The 15,872-nt window shown below is 35.4% G+C and overlaps 1 protein-coding gene across 5 annotated transcripts in view; it reads left to right on the forward strand.

Moving 5' to 3' along the window:
- Mdga2 (MAM domain containing glycosylphosphatidylinositol anchor 2) overlaps positions 1–15,872 on the forward strand; it is a 716,330-nt gene that overhangs the window by 462,796 nt on the left and 237,662 nt on the right. For all 5 annotated transcript variants that reach the window (XM_075947276.1, XM_075947279.1, XM_075947278.1 and 2 more), the window contains exon 5: positions 13,435–13,567. In XM_075947276.1, the coding sequence (XP_075803391.1) occupies positions 13,435–13,567 (133 nt within the window). The remainder of the gene's footprint in view (positions 1–13,434; positions 13,568–15,872) is intronic.

Here is a 15,872-nt window from a genome sequence, read left to right on the forward strand (position 1 = left end):
TTCCTAAGGAAGAGGAAGGAGTTAAGGGAAAGAGGATTATAGTGCAAATCAAAGCAAAAACAAGTTAAAATGGAAGTTAACAAAATGGTATGGGAGCATGCAAATGACAGAGTAGTATCAGAAATAATAATGAAGCAATTGACTCCTTTATGCTATTCTGTGCTTGAGATACACTACACAGTAATTTCTCTATGTGGGGAAGAGTTCATTGTGAAGATGGGAGGACATTCTGGGACAATGCTGGATAAGGAATCGGATGAAAGTTCATATACTTTTAATGTTAGGAAATTAAACTTCTGTGAAAGATATTAGATTTTCAATATTAATGCCATTCAATAATATCTTACTTTAATAAAAATAATTTAAGAGATGATGAAATGACTCTATCTTGTGTGCCTATGCATACAGGCTAATAACAACATCAATTTGAACTGAATATTTATTTCACAATCCTCTTGAGAAACAAATTCTTATTTATAGTTTCTTGCACTTATTATATCCAAAATCAAATAAGCGAGCGTTTTTTGAGGCCAGTGTGAAATCTCAGTCACATAATAAGTTTAAGAGGAATAATTCAAATCTCTACTCACTTAACAGTGAAAAGAAAAAAAGCATGTGTTTATATGTATCTGTATGTTTGTAATATATTTGAGGTATGAATTAATATAAATTGGGATGTATGCTTTGCCCAGTACCTCAGGATAGTATTTATGTGTAACTATATATGAAACAATATTTTTAGAGGTCTACTCTTGAAAATAACTTAAAATATCATTTCAGGTAATAATTATTTTTGGTTTTTACTTTAGAAAGTCAGCATTGGAACAGCCTGTAAGCTAAGCTGAGATTGCTCGTTCATTTCCCAGCCACCCAGACATGAATAATAACACAGAAACTATATTAATTGCAACACTGTTAAGCCAATAGTTTAGGCATATTTCTAGATAATGCTTACATCTTAAATTAAACCATTTCTATTATTCTCTGTATAGCCACAAAACTGTGGCTTGCCGGTAAGATTCTGTTTGGCAGCTGGCATTTTTCTCCTTTGGCAGTTACATGGTGTTTCTTTGACTCCACCTACTTTCTATATCTCTGTTTGGATTTTCCACCTGGTTTTACTCTACTAAGCCTTTGGCCAAAACAGCTTTTTAAATAACCAATGGTAATAAAACATATTCATATCTCACATCATCTCTGTTTTTCTGTCTAAATAAAAAAGTTTTAAATTTAACATATAAAATTGCATATAAAAATATCTGCAACATTTACAGTTATAATATTTATATCTACTTTAAGTTTTATCATAACTGAGGAAAACTAGAATTCTGTCTATTCTTCAACTCCATCAAAGACCCCAGAAGAATATAATATTCCCTAAGTTAGCAGGAACTGCATTGTAAGCAACTTCCAAAACTCTAGAATTGACAGAGATACCTCACTGCCTGAACAGTCACTCAAACTTCTTCTGTAACATTGGGGCATCCATCTTCTATAGTGTCTGGCAGACTGTTCCATGAAGCCAGAAATTTGAAAACTCTTTTACCTATATTAGCAGTTTGTCAGTCACTTTCTTGTGTATGATGCAAAATATCTGTCAGACTCTTTCATAAAGCATAAACCCTGAAGGATTGTTCCCCTTTAAACAAGTTTAACAGTCATTTTTCTATGAGTCCTGCATGTCCAGTTCATACAGCATAACATCAAACAGTCCAGGCAAGAGCTGTTTCTTGTCCAAACAGCTAACAAACTCCATAAGGAGCCTCTTTGATACCTATCATCCTCTAGGAAGTAGACTGGTGCTGCCAGAAGCAGATATGTCTCATTGTAATGGAAAGCCTTTGTACTTAAAACATTTTAAATGCCATATTCTTTTAGTCTTCGAAAGGTTTGAAGAATACCTCTCCATCTGAAATATATTTCTATACATCTAGAAAACCTAACTAACAAGACTGCAAACTTGACTACTATTAACCTGTAATAATTTATTAATTATACATTACATTTTTAAATGAGCTGCACAAGCACAATACCTCTCTCAATAAAGAGCAGAAATATACATATAACAAAACTGACCTTAAGTTTGAACCAATAAGCCAAGATACATACCAAAGCAAAGTATTCATCTCTATAGCATATCCTTTATTTAGAAATTAAATGTGACCATTAATCACTTATATTCAATGCACTTGAAATAAAAAATAAACATTTAAAGCAATCATTTTGGAAATTTGGCATTGTTCTCTCCAATATGTTTCCTGATTATTGTTGGGCTAAGCATTTTGAGGGTTATGAAGGCCTTTTGGGGGATCTTGTTACACCAAACCACATTAGCCTGGTTGTCATCTTCTGTGGGAACAAAAGCAGTACCTTCTACACAAAGCATCATATCCTTAGACCCAAATTTTAAGTAAAAACACCTTTAAAATATGTATGTTGGTTTATCTTAGCAGTCTCCAGAATCTAGTCTCTCTGCTTTCAAAAAATTCAAAGAAAACCCAATAATATGCATAACCCAGACTCTTTATGTATATTCCATCTTTATGTGACTTATTTTTCTTCTTGACTGCCTATGCTCTTTTATATTACTTTTACTGTCTCTTTAAAGACTTTGTTTTGTTTTGTTAAAAGTATTTGTTTTTTGTAACTGTACTCCTTTTCTTTTCTCTTCCAAGCCTATACATTTTTTAACACACTATTGACCAGTTTGGAGTTTATTTCTGCCTGAATCTGGCTTTATTGCATATCTGTAATCATTTTCTGACAAGGATCACTTTAAAATGGTAATCAGTGTGGTAATGGTAAGCAGTGGCCTTGTTTGCTGGCTCCACCTCTCTCAGCCTTCCAATGTGGGGAAGGTAGCTTTACCACCAGCTCTGTCACCGTGCTCACCACTTTAACTTTGCAAAGGAGCACACAGCACATAAACCCTTTTTATTTGAGTAAAAGTTAAATTTGCCATGCAGTGCACTGAGTGGCCTAGAAATAGCTCTGTGTATGATGTGGTTTTTTCTAACTGTTCAAATTTCTCTTTCTTCTTGTCCTTAATCTTGCATGTTTTTTTTCTGTCTACTTATTTTTATAGAGTAAAGTTTTAGTAATTTTTTTCTAATTTATTTTTTTTCTTTTTCTTTTTGAGGTAAGTGATAATTAAGATTGATTTATATTCTTATTATGACTAAAGATGCTGAAAATCCTTTTGTATATCTATTGGATATTTGTGAGTCTTCTTTTTAAGAATACCTGTTTTACTCTACAGATCATTTTTTAATGAAATTATTTGTGGCTTTTATTTGGGGGGGGGTTGTTGGTCTATTTTGCTATTTATTTTTTTCTATTCCTTTTATAATACAGACATCCACCCCTTGAGATTTATATTTGAAAAAGTTTTGTTTATTAGAGTTATATTTCTTGAGAAATATATTTTTGGATTGTAAAAATCCACATTTTAAGCAACTGATTTTTTTATTTTTTTATTGAAAAAATATTTCTGCCTCCTCCCTGCCTCCCACTCCTCTCCCCCTCCCCACACTACTCTCCCCCTCCCCCCACTCCTCTCCCCTCCCCTACTCCTCTCCCCCTCCCTCTTCAGTCTGAAGAGCAATCAGGGTTCCCTGCCCTGTGGAAAGTCCAAAGTCCTCCCCCCTCCATCCTGGTCTAGGAAGGTGAACATCCAAATTGGCTAGGCTCTCACAAAGCCAAAAAATGAAGTAGGATCAAAACCCAGTGCCATTGTCCTTGGCTTCTCAGCAGCCCTCATTGTCTGCCATATTCAGAGAGTCCGGTTTTATCCCACGCTTTTTCAGTCCCAGTCCAGCTGGCCTTGGTGAGCTCCCAATAGATCAGCCCCACTGTCTCCGTGGGTGGGTGCACCCCTTGTGGTCCTGACTTCTTTGCTCATGTTCTCCCTCCTTCTGCTCCTCATTGGGACCTTGGGAGCTCAGTCCAGTGCTCCAGTGTGGGTCTCTGTCTCTATCTCCATCCATCACCAGATGAAGGTTCTATGATGATATGCAAGATATTCGTCAGTATTGCTCTAGGCTAGGGTCATTTCAGGTTCCCTATCCTCAGCTGCCCAAGGAACTAAATGGGGACCTCGGCTTGGGCACCTGGGAGCCCCTCTAGGGTCAAGTCTCTTGCCAAACCTAAAGTGGCTCCCTTAACTAAGAATTGTGGTTACGTGCTCCCCTGTCCAACCTTCCTTTATCCCAATCCTCCTGTTTCCCCAAGGTCCCACCTCCTTCCCTTCTCACTTTTCTCTCCCCCTCTCCCCTTACCCCCCTCCCACCCCACCATTAATGATAGCCTCTGCTGGAGAGGCTGGAGAGGAAGGGGTACCCTCATCCATTGCTGGTGGGAATGCAAACTTGTGCAACCACTTTGGAAAGCAGTGTGGCGCTTTCTCAGGAAATTCGGGATTAACCTACCCCTGGACCCAGCAATGCCACTCTTGGGAATATCCCCAAGAGATGCCCGATCATATGACAAGGGCATTTGTTCAACTATGTTCATAGCAGCACTATTTGTAATAGCAAGAACCTGGAAACAACCTAGATGTCCTTCAATGGAAGAATGGATAAAGAAAGTGTCGAATATATACACATTAGAGTACTACTCAGCGGTAAAAAACAATGACTTCTCGAATTTTGCATGCAAATGGATGGAAATAGAAAATACTATCCTGAGTGAGGTAACCCAGACCCAAAAAGATGAACAAGGGATGTACTCACTCATAATTGGGTTCTAGCCACAAATAAAGGTCCGTGGGTCTATAATTTGTTACCCTAAAGAAGCTAGATAAGAAGGTGAACCCAAAGAAAAACATATAGCTATCCTCCTGGGTATGGGAAGTAGACAAGATTGCCAGGCAAAAAAATCGCAACTGATTTTTTAAAAAAATTAATGAATATTCAGGACCCTATACGTCATAAGAGATACAGAATACTGTTTCCCTTGTGGTCCTTAGGACCTCATGTAAGAAACATAAACCAACATGTTCACTGGAAATCCACAACAAAGCACCATGTAGTGGGTTTTAAACAGATGTAATACCATACAGAAACAAAAATTGTTCAAAAGAAAGATAATTCACTTTTAATTGGTGATGTCTTACTGGGCTTTAAAACAATAAGTTAAAAAAACTGTACTTCAGATAATAAAGAAAAAAATATTAATAGATGAAAGTTTCATTTAATAGCAAAATACTAGATTTCAGAAAGTCACCCCCCAAAAGTGATGAAACTAATTTTATGGTAATAGAGTTTATTTGAGGAATGAATATAATTTTGTTTAGATGGCCTAAAGCCTTAGTTAATGAAATACGTTTTATCTGAATTGGACTTTCAATGAAGAAGAGGTGTTCATTATTTTGTAGCATATAAAAAGCATGATGAGAGAGGGAGTGGTGGTAGTATACAGAATGATTTGTGTAAAGGATCATCTAGAGTAGGCAGAACATTGCCTGAATCAGAATAAATCAGTGTATGATAAACCAATGGTTTGTGAGATTTATAAATGGAACATCTTATCTTTGGAGGCTGTCAATTAAAAAAAAGAATGAGTCAAAAGCACATTTATCATTTTCTTGGGAATGATAACTGTGAAAAATGGATGATGGCTTAAATTCTGAGTCTGGGTAACAGAGAACATACTAGTGATGGTCACTGGGACAGTAGCAACAGCCCAAGAGAAAGTGAATCAGAGGATACAGAGTGACCAACCAAGTGTGAAAGAGAGCTTGTAGAATTGATATTACCTAGAAAGGCAGCTTCAGACAGTTACCAAAGAACCTGAGATGAGAATAGAGTTGAGACATTCAGGGAGGGGCATGGAAGTAGTGATGCAAGGGAAAAGACAAGGGAATCCAGGGAGAAAGAAAATCAAATATGGTAGGAAACAGAAAAGTCAACTTCTACTTACTCTTAATTGGTCAAGGATGAAGTGTGTGTGTGTGTGTGTGTGTGTGTGTGTGTGTGTGTGTGTGTGAGAGAGAGAGAGAGAGAGAGAGAGAGAGAGAGAGAGAGAGAGAGAAATAGTACCTTAAAAATAGAAGTCATTATGCAACTCTAAGAAAAAGACATTAGAGAACCAGTACTTATCAAGATGGGAAAAGAAAATAAAATGCAAAAATACCCCAGTATCAAACATTTCAAGCAAAAGGACAAAAGAACATTATAAGCAACAAGAAAGCAACCAAACAACAAAAAAACTAGAAAGAGCTAGAATTTAGTAATATTATTGCTGATTTTTCAAGTATGATATCCTTTTCTTTTGAATCAGTGATTTATTGTGTATCTATACATTGGTACTAATTCATATTGGGATAATGGTGAGGTTTCACTAGAAGTGTACTTGTACAAGATTGCAGATTTAATTTGTATCACAGACAACGAAATGAAAAATCACTTAGAAGGAATTAGATTTTTATAATTATAAATATTTACATTGGGGACTGTAAAAGACCGCCTAAAATGTGTGGGGAAAGAGAAAGGTATGGTTACATAAAATGATATGGCTTACTGTATATTAACAAAATAAAATATCATAAATTGTATTAGTGGGGTTAATTTCAGTAGACTCTTGAGAAGGTAGTAACCAGATTAATATGATTTAAAGATAATGTCTCACTGAGTATATTCTTATGAAGTATAATTAACTCTGTGTTGAATCAAGTTTTTGTCATTAATTTTGGAACTAAGTCAAACTTTTCCACACTTTAAATATATTTGAGAACTATTATTATATGACTGGCTTTAAAATATTGGTTTTATATAATTAAAACTCTTAGAGAAACTTAGAGTTTGTTACTATTTAGAATTTAAAGTAATTTTGTATAAAATTCTAAATATATGTATTTAATTCCATACATTTATATTATTTTTGTTGTATATTATACAGCTACATACAGCAATATACCACTTATATTTCTGTTGATTTACATTTATTTCTTTGCTAAGATTAAAGTTTCACTTGATTTTTATATTTTTGTATTTAATGAAATTTTCTTTCCTTTCCAATTTTTAATCAATGTAATCTAGATAAGTTTTTACAAGAGAATAATGCTTTTTATTGCACACACAAATATGGTCTGATTGTGTTTAACTGAGTGAAAGCTTTTTGTTAACATGTGTTTGGTGTCTAAGTGATATTTCATTAACATCTATTGAATTCAGAACAGATGCCAGCCAGGCAGAAAATTCAGCAGACACAATGAATACTGAGCAAAACCAAATGAACTGAAAGGTAGATGGATATGACAATTTGAATTTAAAAGAATTATTAATTCTAAAAGTGCATTTTCTGTGCTAATTCTGTGATTGCCCTCATGATACAGTATTGAGAGAGATGGTCTAACATGATTCTTGCACTTAGGACTTTACTGGCAAGGCAAGGGAATCTAGAAAAGTTAAATCCATTGCCCATATGAATGTAAAGATAACAGCATGAAACAAAAACATAACTCATTTAGAAGGATTCTTCCAACAGGAGGAAACAAGAATAGAGCTACTTTTTGGAGCGGTAAAGAATGTTTGCTTCCAAGGAATAGATCGAATTAAGGAAGAGGTAAATATTAATAAGCAATAGGTAAATAGACTATGGAAAGAGGACAATGGATGAAGCTTAGGATATGAGATGATGAAACGAACAGAGACACAATGTGTTTATTTGTTAAAGCTACACTAAAGTATTCATGTAATTTTGCATGGAGGTGGAAGGAGCTGTTTTCATATTTAAAAAAATAGTAAGTCTACAACCCTGGTAGCATTCCCAGCTAGCCTAGGCTATATAGCTAGTCTCTCTCTCTTTTCCTCTCTCTATATATTGGTAGATATATAAAAATAACAGCTTTTATATAAAAATTATAGATAGATAGCCAATAGATAGATGATATTTATAGCTAAGAGATTAAAAACAATGAAAATAACAACTCTGTAAAGGGATGGACCTTCAGTTAGCTTGGTATGCCCTTATGTCATAATGTAAGGGTCTAAGAAAACAAACCATTGTACACTTTAAAAACATAAAATTGTTATTTCTCAATTGTACATCATTAATGCTGAGAAAATGGTTGAAATGTCTATTTGTTCCCATACATCCTCCAAGTCTGCTACATTCGTTTAAGAGTTTGTTAGGGCCGGGCGGTGGTGGTGCATGCCTTTAATCCCAGCACTTGGGAGGAAGAGGCAGGTGGATCTCTGAGTTCGAGGGCAGCCTGGTCTACAAGAGCTAGTTCCAGGACAGGAACCAAAAGCTACGGAGAAACCCTCTCTCGAAAATAAAAATAAAAAAAAAAAAGAGTTTGTTAGTTGAATGAACTGTCACCGTATTATAAATGAAAATAAGTAAAAAAGAATACTTTGAAATGGAACATGTTTAAATGCCCCAACAAAAGAGCTAGCTGAAAGAGATTCTGAACATGTGCATGAAAAGTTAGTGAAGACTAAGATGTGTTATTAAGGGACAAAGCATTGGTTTAGAGGGTAACATATCAACTTCACTTTAGGATACGTTAAGCTTTCAATTTCTGTGAAGCATGAAAAGCACGTGTTGAGACAAAATTTTGGGTAGTGAACGACAAAGGAGGTGAAGGATTTTCTGAACTAATGAGACGAGCAGAACAATAGAGCTTGTAGTAGAAATTCAGTAACACAAAACGCCACCTAAGGAACTGGTACAAAGTGATGTTAGCAGTGGAGCTGGAGTCCTAGGTGACACCATTACCTGTTTCCATGAGTAGAAAAAGTTAAGATCTCTGAGCAGTTAATATCTTAGGAAAGGGAGGTAAGGACTGACGGGGTGACTGAGCAGTCTTTGCTGCCAGGTCTGATGATCTGAGTTTTAGCACCAGGCTTTAAATGGTAATAGGTGAGTACCAGATTCTTGTAAGTTGTCTGGAGACCATTATACACACACAACCCCACATGTAAAAACACACACACACATAAATACATATACACACCCTTCTTTCCTTCTTTCCTTCCTTTGTTCCTCTCTTCTCTTTCTCTCTCTCTTACTCACACACACACACACACACACACACACACACACACACAGACACACACACACACACACACACACAAATAAATAAATAAATAAATGTAAATTTTAAAAAGTAACCTGGGTCATCTAATTTAAGTGTAAAGTTTTCTTTATGCACAGCTGAACACATCTTTTGAAGGCATCTTATGTTTGCAGCTTTACAGCTCTGTGTTACAAGTGAACATGTTTATATTATAAAACTATATTGGTTTCTATACATGCTTGTTCAAGATCTTTGTTTTAAAAAAACAATGCAAAGTCTTTCCTAAGACAAGGCAAATAATTCACATGACTTAGCAGGGAGGCAGAGCGATTAGACTTCATGTTTTTAGAAAGGTAAAAAAATGTGGTAATTATATGGGGTGATAGGAGTGTTCATTAGTAAAATGATTATTTCACAATATGAAGCATAAAATAGAGCTTTGTTTATTTAGCTGAAGAAAGGGTTATATGTATAACTTGTTTAAAATTAAAATTGGATGTGAATGGAAGGATTGTTAGCACAATGCTCTGTGCACTGTTGTAGAGCCCTATCCCATTTGAGGAAAACCAGGCTGAACATCTATTGGTATAGGAGGTCTTTTTGTATTTGTGTTGCTTTCATTGGTTGAATAAAGAAACTTCCTTGGTCTAGTTGATAGGGCAGAACTCAGGTAGGCAGGGAAGACAGAACAGAATGCTGGGAAGAAGGGCAATGTAGCAGATGCCATGAAACTCCTGCCTGAGACTGACGCTGGTTAGGATCTTTCCCTGTAAGCCACGACCTTGTGGTGATACACAGATTGGTGGAAATGGGTTAGGTCAGGATGTTAGAGTTGTTCAAGAAGAGGCTAGATATAATGGGCCTGGCAGTAATTTAATTAATACAGTTTCTGTGTGGTTATTTCTGGGGTTAAGCTAGCTGGGAGGTTGGACATGGCCCACTCCTCCTAAAACAATCTATGTCTGGGTAAGAGGCTTACTTGGGCATTCTGTGTTAAGCCACTGAGTAAGTACTTCAGTCCACACTGGCATATTGGGTGGATGATGATTTGAAAGAATTAATGAGGTTATTTATGTCAAGCAAATATAACAACAACACATTGCCATTCACAATATAATATCTGAAATAGGAAAATTCATATATTGTGAAAATTCTCCCACATAGGAAGTCATGCTCTTTTATCATGAAAACTACATTCCTTAACCGAGGAAGTATTTTGAGGGGAGAGAGGGGAAATTTTTTACTAGATTAGAGAATTCCAAGGACTCTAGCCTGGACCGAGCAGGAGAAACATTTCCACTATAGATGTTTGTTCTCTTTACACTTGCATGGTTTCGTCCAATGTTTCTACAGCCCTGTTCAGCAGGAAATCTTTGGTATTCTGATCATTTCTGAGTTAGAGAGGTCTGCACCAGTCCAAATTGGAAGAGCTGCCCCTGAGCTTCTGAGTCAAAAAAAAAAAAACAAAAAAACAAAACAAAACAAAACAAAAAAACGGCAAGGAGAGAAAAATCGAGAACATCAGAAAACTTCCTCCAGCCCAGGTTGAGTCTGGCATCTGCTGTTGCTCCATCTACACCAAATATTTATGTATATAAGCATAATGACCTCAAATTAGATTTTCCTCTCCAATTTATTCTAAAACCAGTATTTCGTTCATTGGCTCTTCTTCAGAATCCTTTTTGGTAATAGTGTTTCCTGCTGAAGTCTGCATAGACTGCCGTGTTTGTTGAATAAACTCAATTATTAAGTGTACTGTTCAGAACTTTGCATGATAATTTGCATCAATACCGCCAGAAGTAGGCTTTCCTCCCCTAGGAAGCAAGTGTGCCAAGAAAACATTATGAATTTTCATTTTTATCTTATATTTTACCTTGAGACATGTTCTAGTATCATGCTTAAGATTCTTTTTTTATTTAAGACATGTTCTCCTAATAATATGATTTAATACCTTACAATGGTGTTGAAAGGAGGCTGCTAGTTAGTTCCCAGTTGCTCAGACCCCCAAAATAATTACACAGAAACTATATTATTTAAATAACTGCTTGGCCCATTAGGTCTTGCTTCTTATTGGCTAACCCTTACATATTAATTTAACCCATCTCCAGTAATCTGTGTATCACATGGCCTACCAGCAAGGTTTCAGAGCATCTATTTCTGGTGGGGCTACATGGCTTCTCTCTAAATTCTGCCTTTCTTCTCCCAGCATTCAGTTTAGTTTTTCCTGCCTTCCTCTATTCCCTGAACAAGGTATCTTTATTAAGCAATGATATTCACAGCATACAGAGAAGAATCCCTCTTCACCTCCTCTTTTCTGTTTAAATAAAAAGGAAGATTTTAATTTTAACATATTAAAATTACATAAACAAAACACGCATCAAGCAAGTATTACAGTTACTATACCTATAACTATAAATTCTTCAATTCCATAAAAGACTCCAGAAGGATATAATATTACCTAAGTAAACAAGACGTGTATTATTCAAAACTCTAGAATTAACAGAGACATCTTGTTGCCTGAACAGTCACCCAAAGTTCTTCTGTACCAATAGGGGCATCCATCTTCAGCCTACAGGTCCATAGTATCTGGCAGACTTTTCCACAAAGCAGTAAATTTCAAAGACAGTTCTGCCTATAATGGTAGTTCGTCAGTCACTTTCTTCTGCATTCTGCAGAATGTCTGGCAGGCTCTTTGATGAAGCAGGAACCCTGAAGGACGATCTCACATTTAGGCAAGTTCAGCAGTCATTTCTCTGTGAGTCCTGCATGTCCAGTTCATCAAACAGTCCAGGAAAGAGCAATTTGTTGCCCACATGAACACCAACTCCAAAGGAGCCTCTTTGAAGCCCCTTAGCCTCTTGAAGTAGATTGGTGCTGCCAGGAGCAGATAAGTCTCACTATTTTGAAAAGTCCTAACTTCTTAAAACATTTTTTTGTCCTAACTTGTGTATATTTTTATTGATTTTTATTGAGCTCTACATTTGTCTCTGCTCCCCTCCTTGCCTCTCTCCTCTCCTACAACCCTCCCCCAAGGTCCCATGCTCCCAATTTACTCAGGAGATCTTGTCTTTTTCTACTTCCCATGTAGACTTGATCTTTATGAGTCTCTCTTAGTGTCCTCATTGTTGTCTAAGTTCTCTGGGATTGTGTTTTGTAGACTGGTTTTCTTAGTTTTATGTTAAAAAAAACACGTATGAGTGAGTATATGCAAATTGTGTTTCTGTTTCTGGGCTACCTCACTCACAATAATGTTTTCTAGCTCCATCAATTTTCCTGCAAAATTTAAGATGCTGTTATTTTTTTCTGCTGTGTAGTACTCCATTGTGTAAATGTATCCTATTTTCCTTATCCATTCTTCAGTCGAAAGGCAGTTAGGTTATTTCCAGGTTCTATCTATGACAAACAATGTTGCTATGAACATACTTGAGCACATTTCCTTGTGGCACGATTGAGCATCCTTTGGATATATACCCAAAAGTGGTATTACTGGATCTTGTGGAAGGTTGTTTCCTAATTTTCTGAGCAATCACCAAACTGACATCCAAAGGGGCTGTACCAGCTTGCATTCCCACCAGCAAATGCAGGAGTGTTCCCTTTTCCCCACAACCTCTCCAGCATAAGTTGTCATCAGTGTTTTAGATCTTGGCCATTCTTACAGGTGTAAGATGGAATCTCAGAGTTGTTTTGATTTTCATTTCTCTGATGACTAAGGATGTTGAACTTTTCCTTAAGTGTCTTTCAGCCATTTTAGAATCCTCTGTTGAGAGTTCTCTGTTTAGGTCTGTACCTCATTTTTTTTATTGGATTATGTGTTCTTTTGATGACAAATTTCTTGAGTTCTTTGTATATTTTGGAGATCAGATCTCTCTCTGATGTGGGGCTAGTAAAGATCTTTTTCCATTCTGTAGGCTGTCATTTTGTCTTGTAGACCATATTCTTTGCTTTACAGAAGCTTTTCAGTTTCAGTAGGTCTCATTGATTAATTGTTTCTCTCAGTGTCTTTGCTGCTGGGGTTATATTTAAAACATTTTAAATGCCATATTCTGAAGGTTTCTTAAAGATTTGAAGAATACCTAACTATCTGAAATACTTCTCTGTATATCTAGAAAATCTAACTAACATGACTACAAGCTTGACTATTATAGATGTTTCTTTATATTTCTTAATTATACATTCACAATACCTTAATCAAGAGCAGGAATATATATATATATATATATATATATATATATATATATATATATATATATACACACACACACATACATACACACATATACATATAACAAAATTGACCTCAAATTTTTGTCAATAAACCAAGATCCGTAAAAATGCAAATCTCTATAGCACATGTCAATTCATTCTTTCTGGTTACCACTGGTCTTTGCTGATGGCCTCTTCTACCTTTTCAGGGTGAAACAAAGATCTTAAAGCTAAAGAATCTTCGACCTCAGGACTATGCTAACTACAGCTGCATTGCTTCAGTGAGGAACGTGTGCAATATTCCAGACAAGATGGTATCATTTAGACTTTCCAATAAAACAGGTACAAAATCATCACTGTATTTTATATGCTTGTTTTCTAAAACCAGTTTTTAGAAACCTTTTTAACCTTCTTCCAGGCCAGTTGATGGCTACAGATAAAGAGAGTCATAATTTTCCCCCCAGAAATGTTGACATTCTTCTAAACGAAGAAAAGTAACACAAAGAGACTGTGTGATGTTACTAAATATGGAATAAAGAAAATCTAATATTTTAAAATATTGTAGTCATAAGTTTTAAAAATTAGCCTCTGTGCCATTAAAAGAGAGTTTTGAGGAACATTGGATTTTTCTGTAAAACTTTACCATCTTATTTTCTGAAAATATGGTTACAAAGCTAAATAAGACTCATTTTTGCTATTTTTTTAAGTTAAAAATGTAATGGGTAAATTCAATCAGGTTTCATCAGGAGAGTTCTTTTGTACAAGAAAGAATTAATGTGTTGAATTGTCTGAAACATCTAGAAAATACATTGTTTCTTCTCCCAGCAAAGAACTGATCAGCAAATTCCAGCCAACTTATTTAGTGAAAAGATTTGAGTTTAAGATTTTATAGAAATAGTTTCCAAAGTACATTTGTACTTTTGTTTTGTATCTGTTCCATTCATTTGTATCTGTTCAAACAAGTCGCTAAAACTTGAAATGACTATTCTTTTATTCTTTCATTTATTCCTCAATAATTTTTTGGGATCCTACTGTATGTCAGAATTGTTGTGTGAAGGAATATTGGCTAAATGGCCTTACAATAGAAAATGCTGTATTAACCACAGGGTGAAAGTCAGTCCAGGCAAATGTAAAAGTAGTGTTCGATGAAAAAAATCAGCTTTACTAACTAATAAGGGTATAAAATACTTCATAGAAAATGTTTCAGAAGTACCATGGACACAAAAATTGTTTAAGGACCAAAACATCAAAAATTAAACTTTGTTGCCAAAGTCTAGAGATTTGCTACTTCACAATTCATGAGGTGGGGAAGACTGACGGATATTAGGCTTGAAGAGTTATTTAGGATGACCAGCACTTTAACTTGCTTTGAGTTACTGAAAAGAAATTCAAGCTGAAGTCAGAGTGTTTTATTAGATACAAATATGATCTCTTACTTCATTGACAATATTAGAGTGGAAAGTGACAGAATCCTTAAAGCCCATTGAAGCAGCTAGTTTTTTTCTCTCTTATTTTTTAGGCTTGTTGCTAGAATGAGTGTTAAGAAGAGCAATGGCTACTGTTTTAAAAGGGCAAGGTTTTCCATATTACAAATGTTCTGTTGAAACTTTCAGCATTCTGTAATTTTTCCCCCACACTAAAGTATATGACTAATCAGAAAAAAATAATAAGCTTCTTTATAAATCATGTTTCGGTAGATCATCTTATGTTGGTATTTATTACAAGTGAGTATTGAAACTGTGGGAAAAGATTGGGGAAAAAGTACTTGTTTACGGCTTCCAATAACTGCACTCAGAGGCATCATTTGCCTGACCTTTGAGAGGTCAGACCATTCATGTATACTTCTTTCCCATCTGACTGTGCTCAGATTTGGGAAGGTTTGTGCATTTCAGGTACATGAAATCATAGTAGCTTCCAAAGTGTATTCAAAGTAACTCAGCTCAGACCGTTTTCATAGTAGCTTCCAAAGTGTATCCAAAGTAACTCAGCTCAGACCATTTTCACGCAAGTGCATATGTAAAACAATAAGCCCCATTTACTGTTCTTCTGACATGAAAGAGAAGCATGAAAATAAGGGACATAATCAATATCATCAGGTATTCTGTTAGAAACCGTGGGGGTACACACAAAATAGGAAACCTTTGTTTTGCAACGTATTATGGAATATATGCAAACTTTAAAAAGATAAAAAGTATATTTTGAATGTTGCCATAGGTCTGGTTAATGTCCTCTGTAACAAATACACTTTTAAAAAGGAAATTTGGAGATTTTAGTCCTAGTAGAGAACAAACAACAGACAAGTATAAATTTACTATGAACGTTTTATGAGAATCCCTGTGGTCATTTGAACTTGTTAATGTGGATCATTCTGAAGGCCTACTTATACAATACTCAAATGGCAGAATGAGCTAATATAGAAACAATAGCTTCATTGATAATTGTTATTCAGAGTTCTTATAGTAAAGCAGTTTGAACGTGAGTAGAATACTGGTTCCATTCTATACCTGTTGAAGCAGGATTTTGGTGTGAGACCTAGGAATATAGAATTCGAAATAAGTTTAAATTATTGTTTTGGATGAGAAGATAATGTCATTGTCATCATAGTATTTTAATGAACTCATTCCATTCTGTACAGATGAGCTTTTGT

The sequence above is a fragment of the Microtus pennsylvanicus genome, chromosome 14, assembly GCF_037038515.1.
Source record: "Microtus pennsylvanicus isolate mMicPen1 chromosome 14, mMicPen1.hap1, whole genome shotgun sequence".
Taxonomy (NCBI): Eukaryota; Metazoa; Chordata; class Mammalia; order Rodentia; family Cricetidae; genus Microtus; species Microtus pennsylvanicus.